The 19,846-nt window shown below is 49.4% G+C and overlaps 1 protein-coding gene across 3 annotated transcripts in view; it reads left to right on the forward strand.

Moving 5' to 3' along the window:
* Positions 1-18,323, forward strand: part of SSH1 (slingshot protein phosphatase 1) — a 30,181-nt gene extending 11,858 nt beyond the window's left edge. The window contains exons 1-14 of one of the 3 annotated variants that reach the window (XM_082773987.1): positions 502-683; positions 3,274-3,377; positions 5,117-5,181; positions 5,451-5,572; positions 7,698-7,766; positions 8,197-8,262; positions 9,548-9,742; positions 9,975-10,068; positions 11,209-11,337; positions 12,506-12,552; positions 13,816-13,962; positions 14,647-14,847; positions 15,749-16,370; positions 16,828-18,323. In XM_082773987.1, coding sequence (XP_082630113.1) covers positions 598-683; positions 3,274-3,377; positions 5,117-5,181; positions 5,451-5,572; positions 7,698-7,766; positions 8,197-8,262; positions 9,548-9,742; positions 9,975-10,068; positions 11,209-11,337; positions 12,506-12,552; positions 13,816-13,962; positions 14,647-14,847; positions 15,749-16,370; positions 16,828-18,105 — 3,225 coding nt within the window. In that variant the 5' untranslated portion in view covers positions 502-597 and the 3' untranslated portion in view covers positions 18,106-18,323. Of the gene's footprint in view, positions 1-501; positions 684-1,627; positions 1,923-3,273; positions 3,378-5,116; positions 5,182-5,450; positions 5,573-7,697; positions 7,767-8,196; positions 8,263-9,547; positions 9,743-9,974; positions 10,069-11,208; positions 11,338-12,505; positions 12,553-13,815; positions 13,963-14,646; positions 14,848-15,748; positions 16,371-16,827 lie in introns of those variants that run through there. The other 2 variants (XM_082773988.1, XM_082773986.1) reach the window with 2 other exon arrangements.
* Positions 18,324-19,846: the final 1,523 nt, after the last annotated feature.

Genomic DNA, 19,846 nt, shown 5'->3' on the forward strand with positions numbered 1-19,846 from the left:
CAACAGATAAATACCGAGCCACCTGAAAGGGTTTCTTGTTGGGTAGGAGCTCGGTACCGTGCGAGTCACCGCGACACGGCGCACCGAGATGCACCCTAAGTGAAGAAGTATTTTAACTTGGCAGCTAATTCCTTTGTCACATATACATTACGGCGCTGCCACGCTGGGTTTTAATTGTAAACCACACTCAGGCAGCAGTCAATACGATGCTTTTCATCCCGTCCAAGTGAACGTGGACCTTCCAGAGTGCCCGGCTGTTGCGCTGCGCCTTTGCTGCGCCCTGCGTCGCGCTCAGAGCGTGCGGGAGGAAACAAACAAACAACACCAGGCTGGAGGAGGGAAGTGATTAGACGAGCTTCAGCTGTTTTTTTCCCCCTCCTGAATGGCCTTCTTTCATCAGGATATGTTAGGACAAGTGCTTTTTCAAGCCAGGATATCAGTGGAAGACACAGTGTTCCGTAAAAGTCATCCAGTTCCTGGGTAGCATCCACAGAGGCGATTTCTCTGCTCCGCACAGAATGCACGACCAACCTTTTCTTTCCTTTTTCTGAGTTTTATGGGCTTAGAAGCGAAAGGATGTGAGCTTTACGGCTAGTTATGAATCTTTTCGAATTTACTGACTTCTGTCTGACTCTTGGGCCGGCACAATGCTTCTGCTGTTCAAAGAAAACCAGTCCAAATTAGTATGTATAAACCACTCCTTTTTATGCTGCTAACAAACGCTGCTTGCTTGGGCATTTATCACTGCTGCTGGGGGTCAAACGCAGGGGGTGTTCTCTAATGGTAGTATTTTTTCTGTTCTTTGGGAGATTTAAAAAAAAAATATATATGGAGTTTAGATGTTTACTGGGACTGCAGGATTTAAAAGTGCTTTTGTTTTTTGTTTTTAAACTGGGTTGGAGTATCGTGTCTTGCCTTTTTCTCGCTTTTATTGTGCTAGCTGTCTTTTAGAGCAGTTGTATGAAGCGACTGAGGGTGGTAAAGTGTTCCTGGAGCGGAGATAAGGGACAGTGTTGGGTAACGAAACCCCAGCCTTGGCAGCGAGGCACTGGGGTGTGCTGCCTCTCCCTACAGCCCCGTGCTGGTCCCCTCCAAAACGGAGCAAATCAGGGAAAACCAGGGAGTGCAGGTGAGGATGGGGAAGTCCGAGCAGTCTGACCTAAGGAAAGCTGCATTTTTTTAAGGTTTGCATGTGTTTTAGGAGACAACATTTAAATTAGAAAAGAAATCTTGTTCTCAGTTGTTTCTTTAGCTTTGCTTTCCAGTTCCTTTCCATGCAGATGCATACATGGGGGCAAAAAGAATCGCCGTGTGGATTGTCTTTTCCCTGCTTTTTCTGCTCCTGCAGCACAGCTTTCTCACTTGCCTGCAACTGGGAATAATCTGCTTTGCTGTAGAAGATTTCCTGCCTGCAATGAAGGCGAATGTCAGGCCAGATGAACTGCTGGAGCAGGCGTTACCGCTGCCTTGGGGAAGGAGCCCTGTCTCGTCCGCGTTTCGTCCTGCTGCAGCAGTCTCCGTCAGTATTCCCCGGGGATCAAAGAACAGCCTTGGGGATATTTTTTTCCATTTTTCCCAGCAAAGTATTTCCTAAAATGCTCGAGACAGAAATGCTGTGAATGATTTCCTTGTGCGTTATCTTGACCGCTCCTTTCCTCTTGCTGAAAAACCAGCTGAGTATGCGTGAGGCTGCTATCTGGCTGAATATCCTATACATTGTGGTGGTGTCACTGCTGGTATGTAACTCCCGGCCTCTTATTAACGCTTTCCTGGTAGATCTGAGGGCAGAAGGAAACAAGACTCTTCCTGGCTCACTTGTGGAGCGAACCAATACTTGCCTGCAGCAGCTCTTGCCGTTGCTGCGTGCCGGGGTTTGGGATCACGAGCAGGCTGCGGGGCTGGCGGTGGGGCACAGCTTGCTGGTGAGTGCCAGGATGCTGCGGGAGTGTAAATGGTGGAAAGCTGGCTTTAATTAGTGCCATTGTCCTGCTGGCACTTTACTGATCTGATATACAGCTTAGGGAGCCTGGAACTTGGGCGAAAATTTTAGGTTGCTTTTTAAGATGGACGGAAATCTCAAATTTAAACCTGATTCGGTGGAAAAATCTGAGAACCTTGGCTGTGTTCTCAGAGGAGAGAAGAGCTGAACTTTCAGCGGAAGCTGAAAAGGCATGAAATTGGTGTCTGTCTCCCAAAAACACTGGAGTAGATCGGAGCATTTGTGCTCACTTCTAGAGGCGAAGCCCCCAGATAATCACAGAACAGACGAGTGCTGGGAGCAGAACCTCCTGGGGGATCACTTTCTGTAGCATAACTAACCCCCGGGCAGCACAGGCTCGTCATGGGGCATTTATATTTAGTTGATAGCAGGCCGTAATTAACGGCCATCTATGTTTGGAAGTGCAGGACAGCAGAAAATTCGGCTTTGTAACCAGGAATGCCTCTTGTGCTGGTCGCTGCCTGATGTTTTGAGTGGGGTAGGAAATGCCGGGTAAGCAGTTACTGTGGCAACTAAAAGGTAGCTTGGTCGATGTTGATTTTCAGCCTTGTGGGAAATGCTAACTTTACCACTGATGTCCAAGCCTGTTTCTAAAACGCTCGGAGGGCATTACGGCACCGTGTAATTAGGCTTGTGCTGGGTCTTACTGTAACTGCTGGTTTTGTTCAGCCTTCTCGTTAGCTGTGTTCCCTGCGTTGCTGTTGACTCTGGAAATGCAGTTTGTATGTGCACACGTTGTGACCTCCCTTCTTATCAGCAGCATTTCTCCAGCTGGTTGTATCTAGCCAGAGCAAAGCCTTTGCTATTGTGTCGGTTGCTTTTTCCTCCTGAAATTTCAGTGCAGTTCTTTCTCTTGAGCTGCACAGGTTTCATCTGAAAGAGCTGAAATTAGCAGGCACTGGTTGACTCGGAACCTGATCTGAAGTCATTTCACAGGTCTAAGCCTGTAAAAGGCCTTTCCCGCTCCTGTTTTTAAGTTGCAGAATTTGATTATCAAGTGATAAAAGTCATTTCCAGTCCCTGACGGCTCAGGCAAGTACCTCCTGCGATGGCCAAGTAATAAAATGGTGGTGGAAAATGACACAACGCTTCATGAATAATCCTGGAGCCATGCCTCGCAAGTGGCAGGCTCAGCCTTTGGGAACGGCTTCTCGTGGCAAAATCCTACAGTGTTTTAACGAGGAGAAGCCCTTCCTTCCCCAGGCGTACGGCCTGGAGCCCACACTTTGCTGGTCCTTCCTTTCCTTTGACTTCCTCTGTCGTTTGTTTTCCAGCCTGAGCGAGAGCTTTTTCATGGTGAAAGGAGCGGCCCTTTTCTTGCAACAAGGAAACAGCTCCCAGGGCCAGCGAAGCCTCCAGCATCCTCACAAGCATGCAGGTAGTGGATGAACTCACCGACCGAATTTCTGCTCCCTCTCGCTCCCCTGCTCATCTCGTCCACGCTGACAGCCTAATAGCAGGCGTGGGAGGGAGGATGACTCCTCCGGCTGTCACCAGGGGCCCTGCACAACCTGCTGAGGAATACCAGGGTTTTCAGCCCACTTGATTCGAATGGGAACATACCATTATCTTGTCTTTGTTTCAACTTTTGTCACTGTTTCGGAAGGGTAACTGGAGTAGAAATGCATTCTCTGCAGACGTGATGGCGTTCTGTAGCCAGGGAAGCCTTCTGAGCCAGGGTCTGTGCTGAGTGTGTTTCCCTGTCATCTGCAGCCTCAGACAAAGAAATGTCACTTGCTTCTGCTTGGGTGGCTTGATCCTTGCCTTCCCCTTTGGCCCGTGGGGAGGCAAATGCAGGGGGCTGTCACGGGGCTCTAGCACCTCTTCTGGGGTTACTGGGGGCCAAATTCAGCGTGGCAGTGATGTTTCTGAGAGCCCTCCCAGCCTCCAGTAATCTGAAGCTTGGGATTCCATATGACAGATTACAGGATGTATTTATTCATATATTTATTCAACTACCTGTTGCTGGTTTTGTTCAATGCTGCTTTTTAAAGTGAAGCACATTTTAAGTAGGATTTAGGTGTCTGTTCAGAGACTCGTTTCGTAGCTCCTTACATCCCCTTTTCTGGTCCCAGAAAATCCCCCTTTCAGTTAACTGATCTCAATGTGGCCTGTAAGCATTTATCATGGTTTGAGAACAGCCTGTCCTTCCTTCACACCCCCTCCAGTGTCCCAAAAAGGTGGGAAGAAAGTTGCATGGTGAACGTCCACAAAGATCAGGAAGCAGATAAGGGGGCTGAGAAAGGTGGATTCTGCTCGCCCTGTATTTTTATGCCTCCTGCTGTTGATGGGTTTGGAATAAGTGATTACTCAGAAAGAAGAAATAAAATCATTGGGGCATTTTGAGTGCAGGAGCATGTGGGAAAGGCACAGTGTGGTACTGTGTGTCTGCTGCTTAGTAAACACTCCAAGCACAAAGAGGCTGTTTGAGTGCCAAGCTTGGCTTCGGGTGCCTTTGATTGTCAGCAATTTCATATACCCAGCAAACATCCTACGGACGGCATTTTATCTTGTATGGAAAGTTCTGAGTGCCTTACCGAGTTATTAGATGGGAACTTGTTTTGTTTTCTTGTAGATCCTTTGTTCCCTTTGCTTGCTTTCACCAAACAGAAATGTACCCACCACTTCAGAGCCTGAGTGACTTGTGGCATGAACAGTCCTTTATTTGAGGCAGAAGGGATCACCCCAATCGGGCCCCTCCTGCAGCCCTTCCCCAGAAGTTTCCCCTGTTCAGATATGCCCTCCTTAAGGCCTTGTCTCCTTTGTTCCTTTTTTAATCAGAATTGTTCCTCCTGCCTCTTCTCCCCCCTGTCCTCAGGGCACGTAACTTTGTCTTCTGTATGATGCTGTAAAGGGAAGAGTGTCATCATTTATGCCCCTCGCAGGTGGTCCCAATGTATTTTGTAGCCCCCAGGTACCACACAGCCAGGGAACACTCTTCCAAGCAGCTCACTTCTGTTAGAATTCTCTGAGACAGCAAAGTTAATTGGCCTGCCTTAAATGTTTTTTGTTTGTTTGTTTTCACTTAAATGTCCAATTTCATTAAAAGCCCAGACTATGCCTATTCTTAGCACAACAAGTCAGAGACCCGTGATGATTTCCCTGCTCTCTCTGCAGGTGATTTGCCCCAGCACCTCCAGGTGATGATCAACCTCCTTCGCTGTGAGGATAGGATCAAACTGGTAAGAACAGATGCATTTTTCTGCCCTTCCACTGGGAACAGACCTCTATGGGGTCACAAAAAGCATTGGCAAATCATATATTAATTATCCCCTCTAGCACGGCTAACATCTAACATGTTTCAGGAGACCTCTGAGCTTGTCTCTGTTTCTTGTTCAGTGCATTTGCCATCTTTTGGGCACAATTACACCTAAAAAATATTGGTCAGCAAAGGAAGTAATAATTATCCAAAAGCTGTTTTGTGCAGAGCTTGATTATTTTTTTTTCTTAGGCTGTCCGTTTGGAAAGCGTGTGGACAGACAGGGTCCGGTACATGGTGGTTGTGTACAGCAACGGGCGGCAGGACACAGAAGAGAACATTTTGCTGGGCGTGGATTTCTCCAGCAAGGAGAGGTATGTCTAAGGCAAGGCTCGGCTTGGAAATCGGGCAGGCTGGGTTCTGGGGAAAGCTTGTCAACAACAAAATGTCCTGAGCAGTTAATTTTCAAGTATCTGCATACTCCATCAAGAAAAGAGAGACGATTGTTATTTTTTCTGACGATCCTGAGGGTGAGAGGGTACTCTTTGTTCCAGAAAGCTTTCGGTCTCCTCAGAACCTCCAGGCTTGCTCTGCAGTTGCGGGCAAAGCATTTACGTGTAATCCATCTGTAGGGCTGTGGTATTTACCTCATCTGTGGTAGTTTGCTGTCTCCTCGCTACAAAACACTTCTGCAGACACGTTTGCAGAACTGGAACTTATTTGATCCATCGGACTTCACGTCTGGTGATGGCATGATGCAATGGAGCTGTTTCGGGAAGGTTAGCTGCCAAGGAGCCTCAACAGCAATCCTGCAAAAGCGCCTCCAAAAACAACAAACAAATGTGTCAGTAATGAGCTGTTCCCTTTGTCTAACTGATAAGAGCTCAGAATATTTTGAGAGGCAAATAAAATATTTTGTTACTGCAGACCCTCTCACATCGTTCCAGTTATAGGTGAGTAAACCAAGGCAGAAAAGTTCTTGGCTCGGAGAGGTGGGGCTGCTTTGGCAGAGCTGGAGTTAGAAGTCAGAGCTTCCAGGCTCTTGTTTCTGTTCTCCAGTGATTTAGCACGCTGCCACGGTGTGCTGAGGTGGGACTTTTGTTTTCCTTCTGGGAAACCTCAAAGGATTTAAGTGGAAAGGGGGAGCTTCTGCACTGAGTCCTGTTGCTAAACTCCTAGCAGTGCCTTCCTAAGAAGATTATTGTCACTGGCTTTGATGCTGCTTCTGTGTCTGCTGTTAATTACTGCTGCTGGCGTTAGGGAGCAAATGCTAACATAGCCTTCCCTCGTGGCACACTCAGCCTGTCCAGCAGGGAGTGTTGGCCATGGCCTCTCCAAGTCCGAGCTGACCTGCCAGTAGTTTGCTCCTGCTGGTGACCGGTGGGAGACAAGAGGAAAGATGAAAAAATTACGACAAAGTGCAAAGTGAGCTGCTTTTTCGGTTAGTTTCCCCTGAAAGCTGGAGGTTTTGTGAATTAAGGAAAAGTTCCATGCGTAAAGAAGTCTGTTGGCGTTAGCGACTTTTATTGAGGGACTCCGTGGCTCCATGTCGGGGATGAAATGTCACTGCTCAGCTGTAAGTGTTCTGACTGCTGACAGTTTGACTAGTCAGGCGCTTTTGTGGGTTTTATTCCTTTTACATGTGTTTAATAGAAAACATTTTTCCTCGCAGAGCTCGAGAGTGCACATTGTCCACATGTGTGTTCAAACTGGCCTGTCAAAGCCTTTGATCTGCTGCAGAAAGTGGCTGAAGGCTTAGAAAGGAAAGAATAAAACAAACCTGTGCTCTTTGCTGTCTGTTGTGTGCATCTTGATTTGCTTTAAAACTTTAATATCTCAGCAGCTTAATTATTTAGCAGCTGAAAGTTACTGCCTCCCCCTCACTATCGTACAGCTTTCTTGCCAGATTGCATCTCTGAAATAAAAGTGTTCTTTTGGGTTAGGTACACTCATAAAATCCTTTCTGTCTTTTCTACCAGCCAAAGCGATGAAGTGCAAACTGAGCACACGATCCTTTGAAAGGCCCCTGGGGTCCTCTTTGGAAAGGGCAGGCGGCTGCTCTGCCACCTACCAGGGCTCGCTTTCTGCCTCGCTGCAACCCGAAGCTCTGCAGCCAGATCGCTGGGATCTGCCTCTATATCCTGCTAGGGAGCTTCCTCGCACCGAGCTTAAGGGGGGTGATGAGCTTACGAGCAGGAAAGGTGATGGGGAAATGCTGCAGTGCTTTCTGGCAGGCTGTGTGGGGGGAGAGGAGAGCTGGGGATTCTTCCTCCTGGCTCTCCAGCTCAGCGGAGCAATCAGCATGCTAATGTCAGAGCAGACCTTTAGACTTCACTTGCCGGTCTCCGTGTGTGTTGTGCATTTGATGGCCTGCGATATTACGAGGAATTACTAGAGCAAGGCTTGAGGATTTTAAAAATTAACGAGTATTAATAATTGAGGATATTGGCATGACCGCACTGTGGCCTATATTTAACATCCTTAACATTTCTCTTCCAGTAAAAGCTGCACGATAGGAATGGTTCTTCGTCTGTGGAGCGATACTAAAATCCATCTTGATGGTGATGGGTAAGAAACCGCATTAAAAGGATGGATGTGAATGTCTTTCCCTTCTGGGGGCTGCTTCAGGAGAGATTTTCTATCACTGTGCAAATGAAGTTCCAATTTTGAATTCACATCTGCAGGTTTTTTATTCGGACACTGAGGCTTTTTTGCCCTCAGACTGCTCGGTGGAACCTGTAATACCCAGAAAATGTTTTCTGAAATCCTGCTCAAAGGGTGGAGCTCCCATTCCTGGCAGCATACAGCAGGGGAAGGTGTCCACTCCCCATTTTTTGGGGGGGAAGATTCTGGAAAATCAGTGATAGAAATTCTCATCCTTGATTTTATTTTATTTTTTGAGTGCTCCTGTAGCTGTCTTGCGTTAGCTGTTTGTAGAGCACAGCTTGAGATGCAGAGAAGAGCAGTTTGTGACTGTTTTTTTTTCCCTCTCTTTCAGTGGCTTCAGCGTGAGCACTGCGGGGAGAATGCACATCTTCAAGCCAGTGTCGGTGCAAGCCATGTGGTATGGATGCTAATTAGCTTTATTGAAAAAGAGGCTCTCATTTCTGTGAATAAATTAAAAACAAATAAACAAACTGCATTTTAGCACTCTCCATAACTGGAGTTTAGTGAGCTGAAGCAGAGATGCTGCTTCCCTGTGTCAGCTGGTAGCAATACTATAAAGGGACTCTGGGAGTACTGATCTGAAAACAGCATCTTCTGCTTCTGTTCGGAGCAGCTGCACGCTCTTTAACACAAGGGCGATGGGAAATGGCACTAATGAAATGTAGAAACGTGAAAGCCCGACTCGAATTCATCGGGCTGCAAACCCAGTCTTTCCTCCCTGTGCGTACTTCTCTGTCTGGAGGAGTCTCACAACCCATTGCCAATCTGATGGCATTTCCAGTTCTCTGCCTCGTTGCTGGGGCTCCTGCCGCCTGGAAACTTTCCGTGACACCCTGCGATCGTGTTCACCTTTCAGCTCCTGTCACCCCTCCCATGTGCAGGGATTCCAAAACACTGAAGCAGAGAGGGCTGAATCAGCAGCGGCTGTGCCAGCAAATGCCTTCGTGAAGAGGCTGCTACCCTGCCCCAAACAGAACAGGGCCTGGGCAATGTGCTGGCTCCTGTCAGAGCCTCGTGAGATCCTGCTCCTTGGGGCATCTGATAGGAGAAAGATGCAGATGTAGGGAAGGGTGACGTGCTAGGGATGATTTGGTACAGAAACAGATGAAACTCTTGTTCCTGTCACTTCTGAGCTCAGCCCCTCCTGTTGGCAACCTTAGAGCAGCCTTAGATGTGGTTAATAGCTTCACTACAAGGACATCTTCAGAGCAGAACCTTAAAAAAAATGAAAAAAAAAAAGAGGAGGGAATGAAGGAAAAAGTAATGGTAGAATTTACAAAAACAAATGACCCAATTTGGCCCTGTCCCTGGCGTGTGTCAGGGGCCAAGAATGCTGGTAAATACGCATTTGACTCCTTGCTGAAGGTGGTTTGAAAATTGTCCGTATTCTTTATTTTTCTTGGGTCTGGCTTTACAAGTTAGCTAATGATTAGATCCCAGAGTGGCTTGTGCCTTGTGTTTGCCTGTTAATCAGGAGAAAATGTCAGCCTCTGCCTCAGCCCAGCTCTTAGAAGGCCTCCAAGGTGCCTCCTCTGAACTCTGATACAACAAAGCTGCTGCCCTCAGAAAGCAAACTGCAACAAGCACTGGTGAAAATCTTTTCACTCAGTGAAAATCGCTTGAGATCCTGCTCTATGTGTTTGTTGCTCACGTCTGCACAAATTTGTTCTCCAAACTTGCAGGTCTGCTCTACAGATCCTCCATAAAGCCTGCGAAGTTGCAAGAAGGTACAACTACTTCCCAGGTGGGATGGCCTTGGTCTGGGCCACGTACTACGAAAGCTGCATCAGCTCCGACCAGAGCTGCATCAATGAGTGGAATGCGATGCAGGACCTGGAGTCCACCCGCCCCGACTCCCCAGCTCTGTTTGTTGACAAGTCAGTTCTCAATTTTACTATTTTATCAGAAAAAGTTGGCTTGGCTCACAAAAGAAACCTCACCTTCTCCCTTTTGTTCCTCCTTTCAATTTATAAATATCTTCAGATGTTTTTCTTCCATTATTGTGGTTAAGTTGCTTTTAATGCAAGTCCTTTCCACCATCCCTCTGTCCTGTACAAGTTGCATGGTTTACAGCTCAGGAAGGAGACCTCCTCTCTGCTTACTTTCCAGGCCAACTGAAAGGGAACGAACAGAACGGCTCATTAAAGCCAAACTCCGGAGCATCATGATGAGCAAAGACCTGGAAAATGTGACTTCAAAGGAGGTAAATCTACAAATTCCTGCTGATTCTTCCTGCTAGGCTCCCTTTTCCAAAGTGTTGTACTGACAGAGACACACCAGATGGCACCTCAGTGCATCCTTGTGAATTACACAAGCCAAGGTAGCACTCTCAAAAGATGCAGTTGGTGGGTTCAGCCCTCACCACTGCGAGTATACACGGCTGTTTTACATGAGTATCCTGGACTTCACTTGCTCAGGGACAGCATAGAGCAAATGGCGTGCTAAAAACAGCGTCTTTATCTTTTTTGGCATCATCTTAAGGTTTTATTTTCTTTGTTCCTGAACAATGTCAGAGAGGCATACAAGCAAAACTTTTCTGGTGAGCCTCTGGATGAAGAATCATAAGTCAAGGCTAAAACTAGCTTGGATCTGTCCCACAGGGTGATGTAAATGCCTGCATCCGCAGTGCAGGCATTCTCAAAGTAAATGGTAATCGTTCTTTTTGGGTTCAATTTTTGTTTGTTTTGCAAGGAAGGCTGTTAAAATGCAGGGCTCTCCTTCCTAAAGCTTAGCACTGAAGGGCTCGGATGCACTCTTGTGTAACAGCAGCATTACACGTTGTAGGCGTAAGCTGAGAACTTGTCTGTCTGTTGATGTATTCGTAACTCTTGGTGCAGTCAGGATGGTGTGATTTTTTTACACCATTTTCCAAGGTGTGTTCAACAAATTTGTGTTGCTTTGCGTTACACCTTCTTGAAGTTGAGGTGCAGTGAAAGGACTGTACGTCTGTGTCAGGACGTTTTGAAAAAGGGAGGCTATTAGAAAGCTTTCCCTTCACCAGCACTGCCACTGTTCATGTCTTGCTCCTAATGGCTTTCATATTTGTTTCTTAGTTGTTCTCCAGGGTCTTTTTTAATTTCAAGTTTTTTTTAAGAAGCATGTACCTCAAAATTTGTGTTTTGTACTTGGATGTTATCTGGAGCTTTCTTCACAAATCTTAAATTTGTGGGCGTAACATGCTTGGAGAGATGCCACAGTGTGGGATTCCTTGTCTCCAGAGGGTCAAATCCCTGCTGCTGTCTTTAATGAAGTATAGAAAAAGTATTCTGTAGAGGAGTGCCAATAAATGTTTCTACTGAACAGACATGATTCTAGGTGGCATCCTTTGTTTTCTGCTCTGCAGATACGAAACGAGCTGGAGAAACACATGAATTGCAACTTGAAAGAATTCAAGGAATTTATAGACAATGAAATGCTGCTTATCCTGGGTCAGATGGACAAGCCATCTCTGATTTTTGATCATTTGTATCTGGTAAGTTGCTGTAACGGGAGCTTCAGATGAGCTGGAGACTCGGTGGGAGTGAGCTGACAAGTCAGGGGGTCAGGGGGAACTGGATTTGGTGTCAAGGCTGAATTGTGCAGTGTGAGCAAAAATTACAGCCTGCTATCCAGGCCTCCATGGGGAATATTTGAGGACTCGTGTTGCTTGTAAAAGCAATTGTTATATTATATTTTTATCAATGGAGATCTTCTTTTTGATATGAACAAAGGGATCTAGCTGCGGGTGCTGCCCTGTGTGGCAATTGGTTGCTTTTTGACTCTGGTGAGGGATCACTAAGTTGGTTTTCTCAGCTGAGCCTATCAAGTTGTGTATGCGTGGCCAAAACTACATAAAGACTAAGGCTGAAGGTGATGTGGGTGATGTGCTCTTCGAGTTTTATGCCAAAGCAGAAGGTGTGCGTTGTGTGTGATCTTTTGCCACTAGATGGTACTGCAAGCAAAACCAGGCGCTGCCATCTGGAACAAAGACTTGCTTGAGATGAGCACATTTGTGCCCGTTATGCTTGGGTCACTTCTAGTTTGTTTTCCTGGAGAGCGTCAGAGGAAATGTTGATGTTTGGGGGCAAAAACCTGCTTTTTTTTTTTTTTTTAATCCCTTTCTAACTTTCCATTTTGTGGATATGGCGAGATCCAAGGTAACCGCTCCCAGAACTTTCAAGATTCGCCTCACTTCTCATCTACCTGTGATCACAGTCATGCCATGTGTAATTACTTGTTACTTGTCTTTCTCTGCACTATTTATCTCCGTGGTTAAAAATCCAGCGTGTCCAGGCCACGACAACATGGGATAAACAGTCTCTGACTCTCATGTCATACAGGATTTTTTTCCTGCACAGCCTCTCTGCCTTGTAGTCCTTAATTCTTCTGATTTCAGAGGGACTGGGAGCTGTCCTCGTACTGCATTTGGGGATGAGCCTGGTGGGGCTGCTAAAGTAATCCAGGCAGCATCCTGCACTCCCCACAGCATCCCAAAACCGGTGTGCTAACTGTGCCCTTCAGCGGCTACTAGCAGTATTTCAGTTGACAGCTGAGGAGTATTGCTGAGCCTGGGGCACTGCAGAATCTTAGAAAATGGGGAGGGTCTCGGGCTCCTTTGAAACGTGACTTATTGAAATGTGACTTATCCATGGCTGTTGCAGGGGTCAGAGTGGAACGCCTCTAACCTGGAGGAGCTGCAGGGCTCGGGGTGAGTACCGCTCCTTTCGGGCTCTGAATCCTCCAGTCCTTTGGGTCCATTCCTAGCAATGTGGGTAACTTATCCTCGGGACCTTGATTAGGAAGTCTTTCCTAACTTGTTTCCATTACAGGGGGAGTGAAAATAACAAAATTTTTCATTTTTTGAAGTGCATCAGGGTCTCTGGCACACACACACACCCTCCCCAGCGTGTAGTAGCCAAGTTTGCGCTGGGCAGGCGTAGTGTTGTGTCAGGTGGGAATTCCTGCAGGCTGTGGAAGAGCAATTACAGCGCTGCGTTTAGGAAAAACTATTGAAATGGAGCAGAACTTCCTGGGGATGAGCAAGCTCCGTCTCACCTGCCCAGACAGGCAGCTGCAGGGCTGTCTTTCACCACGCTCTCATCACCGCACCGCTTCTTGGCGTGATTTACCCTCATGCTTTTTGGACGAGTGAGAGTTCTGCAGCGTACAAATATCTGCTGCTTGCCCAAGGCATACACCAACCCTGACATGAGAAACTGAAAATTTATTGCTCAACAGCATGACTAAAAATGTTTTAGTTTGGAGTCCTTGGGAACAGATGCCTGAACATCTTTAAGCAAGGAAATCGACCGGCGTGTTAGTACTCCTGATCTGTGCTGAGGGTATCGTGACGTGCAGTGTCCAAATGTCAAAGCTGGATGAATTCTGAAAGAAACACCCTGTGCCCTTGATTTGTCTGAATGGTGTAAAGTAATAAATCATTTGGCATTTGTTCTCTCAGGGTACATCGTAAACCTTGCTGTAATGTTTGGCAGGAATCAGGGGATACCATGTGGCTATTATTTCATATTTTTGGTCAGAAAGAAGGGAAAAGGTTGGTTTTGTAGCTAGAGTTGAAAATTGTGATTCCTGGGTTCTGCTCCCAGCTTTTGCCCAAGTGAGCCACTCGCAGCTGCTGCACTTCTGGGATGCTGAAAGAGAAAGTGTGCAGCAAGCAGTGGGGAGTTGGAGTAGGTTACAGAGCCTTGGCAGATGGGCTGAAATAAACTTCTCCCTCTCATGCCCGTGGTCTCACTGCGTTGCATGGGATGTGCAGGTAGTGAGAGATGAGTGACTGGACAGGTCCTGCATGTCTTGTGTGTGATTTGTCATAATCTGTCCCAGGGGATCAGGATTAAGGCTGTAGATAAAAATCTGACAGCTCACATTTTGTCAGACTTCATGGACTTCATGTGTGGTGGTTCCCCTTTCGTGCCCGTGGTGGTTCATCTCTGATTTTCCTTCCCCACAGCATTGACTACATTTTGAATGTGACCAGGGAAATAGACAACTTCTTTCCTGGTTTGTTCGCCTATCACAACATCCGGGTGTACGACGAGGAGACCACAGACCTCCTGGCTCACTGGAACGAGGCGTATCACTTCATCAACAAGGCCAAGTAAGTGGGCTGGGAGACGTGGCACGGTGTGAGAGCACAGCCGAGCCCCAGCAGAGACTGCTTCAGCTCTGGGTGACGAGAGTGACACCATGCCCTGCGTGCTGGACCCTCCTGAGGCCACACCACAGCTGAAGGTGGCAGCGGGGCTTTTGTCACATCTTTTCCCAGGGGTTTTCTGTGTCCCTGGAGCTTCCGTGTTCTTTGTCTCTTCCGGCGCAGGCATTAACCTGCTCCTAGCCTGTGGTTGTTACTTATTACTATTATTTTGTCTTGCTTCCAAAAGGAAATGAGGACGTTTCCTCTGCTTGAGGTGTTCTGGAAATATTCCAACACGTGTCCGTGTTGGGACAGCCCAAGAGATGGGGACAGAGCCCACGAAATGCTTCTGGGCCTTTACACTCGGGTTGTTCCTGCTCAGTCCTGCGTCCAAAGATCTGGGCAGGCAGGCAGGAGGCTTTGTGGTGGTCTCTGAAACAGCAGCATGACTGAGGCTGCCCTTCTGCACCTCTTTATTTTTCTGGAGAGAGGTTCTTCTCCTGGCCACCTTAGTCCAAAACATTTCTCACCTACTAAGCTATGGCCTTAAGGTGGTCAGGAGGACAAAGCACTGCCCCGCCACCATTTACATGCTGACAACAGGCACAATAGGCAGAAAGATGAGACATTGTCCTTTTTGTCCTGCAGGAAGAATCACTCCAAGTGCCTGGTGCACTGCAAAATGGGCGTGAGCCGGTCGGCATCCACTGTCATAGCTTATGCAATGAAGGAATTTGGCTGGTCACTGGAAAAGGCTTACAACTACGTGAAGCAGAAACGCAGCATTGCAAGACCAAACGCGGGCTTCATGAGACAGCTTTTGGAATACGAAGGCATTTTAGATGCAAGGTAAGGCAACAGAATGAATGGAAAGGAAATAAAAAGACCTGGTTGTGGGCAACACCTCCGGTGTTTCAGTATATCACAGAACATTGATGGGGTTCTGTGGATTTCTGTTCAGGCAGTAGGTTCCTCTGCCACTGAGCACAACACGTGCTGCAATACAAGGACGGTGACAGAGCACGCATGGTGGGGCGCTCTGAAGGCAGACCACCATGCAGAGGGGTTCCCCTCTGAAGGGCAGATGCAGAAGCCTGGGCTGATTGTGCTTTTCTAAACCTTTTCTCTGCCAGGCCTCCGCGGACGGAAATTAGCTGTCTTCTAGGGAGATCTGCTCTGGTTTAATTCATTGAGGGTTTCTCTGTGCCTGGGAAGCGTGTTTGTATTTCTCAGCAGCCAACGCCGCTCAGCAAAACATTGTTCTTGTTTTATGAGGCAGAACTGAGCTCGGGCAGTGTTGGAGGCACAGCGCTCGCAGTTCTGGGTGACCATGCCAATCATGAGGCTCTGTCACTGCGAGTGCTGTGGTATCCAGTGAGGGTTTCTGCATGCTCGACTTGGCCTCTGCTCTAGCGGGGAAAGAGGAGGGGAAATTTTCACTCTGGTTCAGCAGAAGCTGCCCTGAGATGTGGAGAGGTGGTGGTGCAGGGCCCTGCCAGGAGTCTGCTGGGCCAAAGAGCTGCTGGAGGAGGCAGGCGTGATGGGCGAAGGGCTGATGCTAGAGGTGGCTTTACCCAGGTGGGAATGCAGGCCTGCATTCGCCCACCAGCCTGGCTGTTTGGGGTGGTGAATCTCCTCTTTGTGAAGAGAGGGAGGGCTGCTCCTGCAGCCGAGCAGCCTTCCGCTTACACCGTGGCTGTCAGCAGCAGCTTAACTGTTCTCACTCGTCTCTCTCTGTCCTTCCCCCCAGCAAGCAGCGCCACAATAAGCTGTGGAAGCAGCAGGCAGAGAGCAACCTCCCTCAGAACACAGACGGCAGCACGGGCTCGGGCGACTTCTTACTTGAGAGCTTGGATGTCGACCTGGAAAACCGCCTGGCTGACCTGGACACCCCGTCGCAGTCGGTGTACCTGGACAACCGAGCCGGCCCCGAAGTGCCCGTGGGGTATAATTACTGCTTCCGCCGCCTCTCGGACACGCTGCTGGAGAACAAGGTGCCCGGGGATAGGGAGAGCTTCTTCCACGTGGAGGAGCTGGAGCGGGACGCGCTCACGGAGCGCGCCACCTCGCTGGTGAGGCAGCCTCTGCCCGTGCCTTCGGAGGGGAGGCCGGAGGTGGCGAAGGGCCTGGAGGCAGCGGAGGCGCTGTCGGAGCTGAGCAGCTTCCAGGAGGCGAAGAAGAAACTGGACTTCAGCCCGCGGAAAGCACGGCTGGTGCTGGGCCCCGGGGAGCCCGGGGAGGATGGTATCAGGGAGGAAAACCCGATGGAGAAGTGGAAGCGCCGTTTGTCCATGCACAAGGAGGAGAGCAGGCTTAATAGAGAGAACTTGAATAACAACAACAGCAAAAGGAGTTGCCCAGAGGATTTTGAGGTGCGTATGGAGTCGAAACCTAGGTGATTAGCATGGCTGACTCTACTGCAAGTGAAATTGCTCTTCTCATCTTCATAGCACGGTTTCATTTGACTTGGATAAAGCCTTTCATTCCATGATGAGCTGCTTCCTTTTCGAAGTGCTTCTGAACATGGCTTTGCTTGCCCAAGCTGTGGATTTAGATGCCAGAGAGAGCGAGCACACAGGTGTGAGTGCACTGTAAACTGCTTTGGGCAACTTGCTTGCATGACCATCGCTCAGACCGGTAGGTATTCTTCCACTGAACATACTGTCTGCTGGGAAAGTGGCTTTTGTTCCTGCTGCAGGGCCTGAAGAGCAGTGAAATGGGTTTCCTTTCAAAGCTGCCTGGCTGTAAATCTGTGTTACAATTTGTGCCTCTCGCTCTGCTGACGTGCTTTCTGCTCACGTTTACCTGTTCCTGTTTTCTCTCTTGCAGCACGATGCCGTGTTTGGGATCCTCAGTAAAGTCAAACCCCCCTACCAGTCGTGTGCTGACTGCATGTACTCCTCGGCCAGTTTGTCTCCCGACTCCTTCGGGGAGCAGTGCGAGAAGCTGAACCCCGGCTCCGCGCGTCACAGCTCCACCATCTGCACGCAGCCAGCCCTCCTCTCCCACATCCCCTCCAGCTTGGCGGACCACCTGCCCAGCAAGGGGCGCGTGGAGGAGGGAATCAGAACTAAAAATAACGAGGCTCCGCTTCCTCTGTCAGCGGGAACTGGCACTTTGGAAGCTGGTGCTTGTAAATCAGTGGCTGATCAGCACTGCAGCCTTTCAGAGAAAGGAAAAGACGCGCCAAAAACCCCGGTCAAAACCCTGCAGCCCAGGAGAAACTCACACTGTGACAAGAGCCTCCTTAGTGCAGAAGTGGTGAAAGAAGAGTCCCTAGCCAGAAAAGACAGCAAACCCACCAAGGATCTGAAGTACTTGCTGTTCAGTAAAGACTTGGAAAAGCCGACTGCGAACAGCTACTTAATGCAGCATCAGGAGTCTCTCATTCAGCTGCAGAAAGCGGGCTTGGTCAGAAAACACACCAAAGAACTGGAGCGGTTGAAAAGCCTGCCCTCGGATGCCTCCTCCCTGCTCAGAGAGGGCTCCCTGAGCAGGGCCGAGCCCAGCATCGTGGAGGAAAGCGAAGACCTGATTTCACAGCACGGCCTCGTACCCCTTCTGAGAGCAGCGCCGCTGATACCCGAGGATGCCGAAAGCGAGGCGAAGCTAGAGGTGAAGCGCTTGCTGGAGGGGATCTCCCAAAAAACCTCCACGCCGGTCATGTGCAGGTTGGAGCACACGAGCAGCTTCACCAAGGACTTCCTGAAGACCATCTGCTACACCCCCTCGTCCTCCCGGAGCTCCAACCTGACGCGCAGCTCCAGCAGCGACAGCATCCACAGCGTGCGGGGCAAGCCCGGCCTGGTGAAGCAGCGAACTCAGGAGATCGAGACCCGGCTGCGGCTGGCGGGTTTGACTGTGTCGTCCCCTCTGAAGAGGTCCAATTCCCTCGCCAAGCTGGGCTGTCTGAACTTGTCCTCCGAGGACTTGTCCAGCGACATGGACGTGTCAACCATAACGGACTCGAAAGAGGCCGTTTCCAGCGAGTCTTCCGTGCTCTGTGAGCCGCAGCCCGCTGCCAGGGGTGTGGATGCCAGCTCCAAGCTGGCGGCGAAGCCAGCGGTGGGCAACTTGAAGAATACTCTTTGGATGGGCAAAAGTTGATGCCTTCTGTGGGGGGAGGAAGAGGGAGGCTGGATTTCTGGTTTCTGTTGTTTTTTAAGGTGTTTACTCATTGCACCGACGCAGTCCCATCGTCCGACTTGCAGTACTTCATCTGACGCCGCCTCTTCTTCCCCTCCGTGTTCTCCTCAGCGGGGAGAGAAAGAAACGTGATGGCTCATGATGAATGGCACAAGGGAAAATAAAATGTGTTGCATGGCTTAGAAGAGGACTGTGTGTGAATTGCCTGTTGTCCTGCAGGATGCTGTCTCTAGTACTGTTTGCCAAGTATAATAATGTGGTGTTGTGTGTGTCCATATATAGATAGATCCGTGCATCTCGCCATCTATCTATATATATAAAATGCTGAAATGCTCAGTTTCAAAGTCTCTACAAAAATAATTAGTCATGAGTTTTGTTTTTTTGTTTTTTTTTTTACAGAACCAACACAAGTCTCTAGCTAAAACAAGCGCTTGTGGAAAAAATCCTTAAAATGGTGACATGAACACTACCTCTGTTCTGGCTGACTTTCAGTCTTCGGTTTGTTTTTTCGTTTCTGTGAGAGGCTTTTCCCACAGTGCTTACCGTTGGCCGAAGGGGTTCCCTTGCTGTTAACTGTAAAGTCCTGGAGGAGTTTGGCCGGGCTTTACTGCACTGAGTGCTCTCGTCACGTGAAGGAGTGTGAAGCTGTGTTCGTGTCCACGGTGTGACCTGCTGGCCTTAGTCCCCCGCTGTGTGACCAGGTGAATTGTCGTTGTCTCATGTCGGTGACGGAGCAGCACCTGGGCCATGTTGCTGTCGGAGGCTGGTGCTCCCGTGGAGAGGTGTCTTGTCCTTTGGGTGTTCTTGCTGTCGTTGTGGTTTGTTCACGTCCCGGTGATAAGGACGAGCCTGGCCAGCGAGTGACCGCAGACCCTTGTGAAGCTTCTTGTGGTGCTGTGTTGGCCGTGGGGACCCTTGGCCAGGCTGTCGGTGGCACGGGGTGGCTCTCGTGGTGCCCTGAAACCCCAGCAGGCAATAGGTGAGCGTGCATCTCCTGCTGTCTTTAGGGGCTGAGGATCAGTTCCTGTGCCCTCGCTTTCCCTGCAGCCTGTGGCAGTGAGGAGACTCCCGAAAGGCTGCCGGGGGGCGAATCCTGCTCTCCTCTGGGGGTGCACGCAGGGTTTGGGGGCCTGGCGGTGGTACAGCAGGGTGCTGTGAGCAGCCAGAGCTCTGCAGGGTGACTGACAAACACCGGGTTCCTCCCCGTGAGGCTGCCAAAATTATGGCTTCGCTCAGGTGGGATTTGGCCACCGGAGAGCGAGTCCTGGTGCAGAGACCGTGCTGCCTCCTCCGTCACCCCGACCCCTGTGAGGCCGACTTGAGGGCCCTGCAGAGCAGAGCACGAGCCTCGGGCTTCAGGCCTTGAACATCACGCAGAAAAATGGGCTCACTGCGGAGAGAGAGGAGCAGCGAAGATGTGGGTGAGGGAAGAGCTTGGGAAGCACGCAGGGGACGTGCTCCCAGCTCCAGGGCTCCCCACGTCCCCCCCAGACCCGTGACAGCCCCAACTCCTTCAGGGCATAGCTTGAAGCAGGCCTGGGGGGCAAAGCAGACCTCGGAGGTCGTGGCTGGCAAACTGATGTCTGCTTGTGGATGTGCAGGCTGGGAGTGTGGGCTCCAAACCTGTACGAGCTCTTAAAAATCCCCTGGGTGAGGTGAGAGGAAGCAGGGCTGTGAGCTGTCACTGAGTCTGCGTTAATCA

The sequence above is a fragment of the Aythya marila genome, assembly GCF_965140915.1.
Source record: "Aythya marila genome assembly, chromosome: 17".
NCBI lineage: Eukaryota > Metazoa > Chordata > Aves > Anseriformes > Anatidae > Aythya > Aythya marila.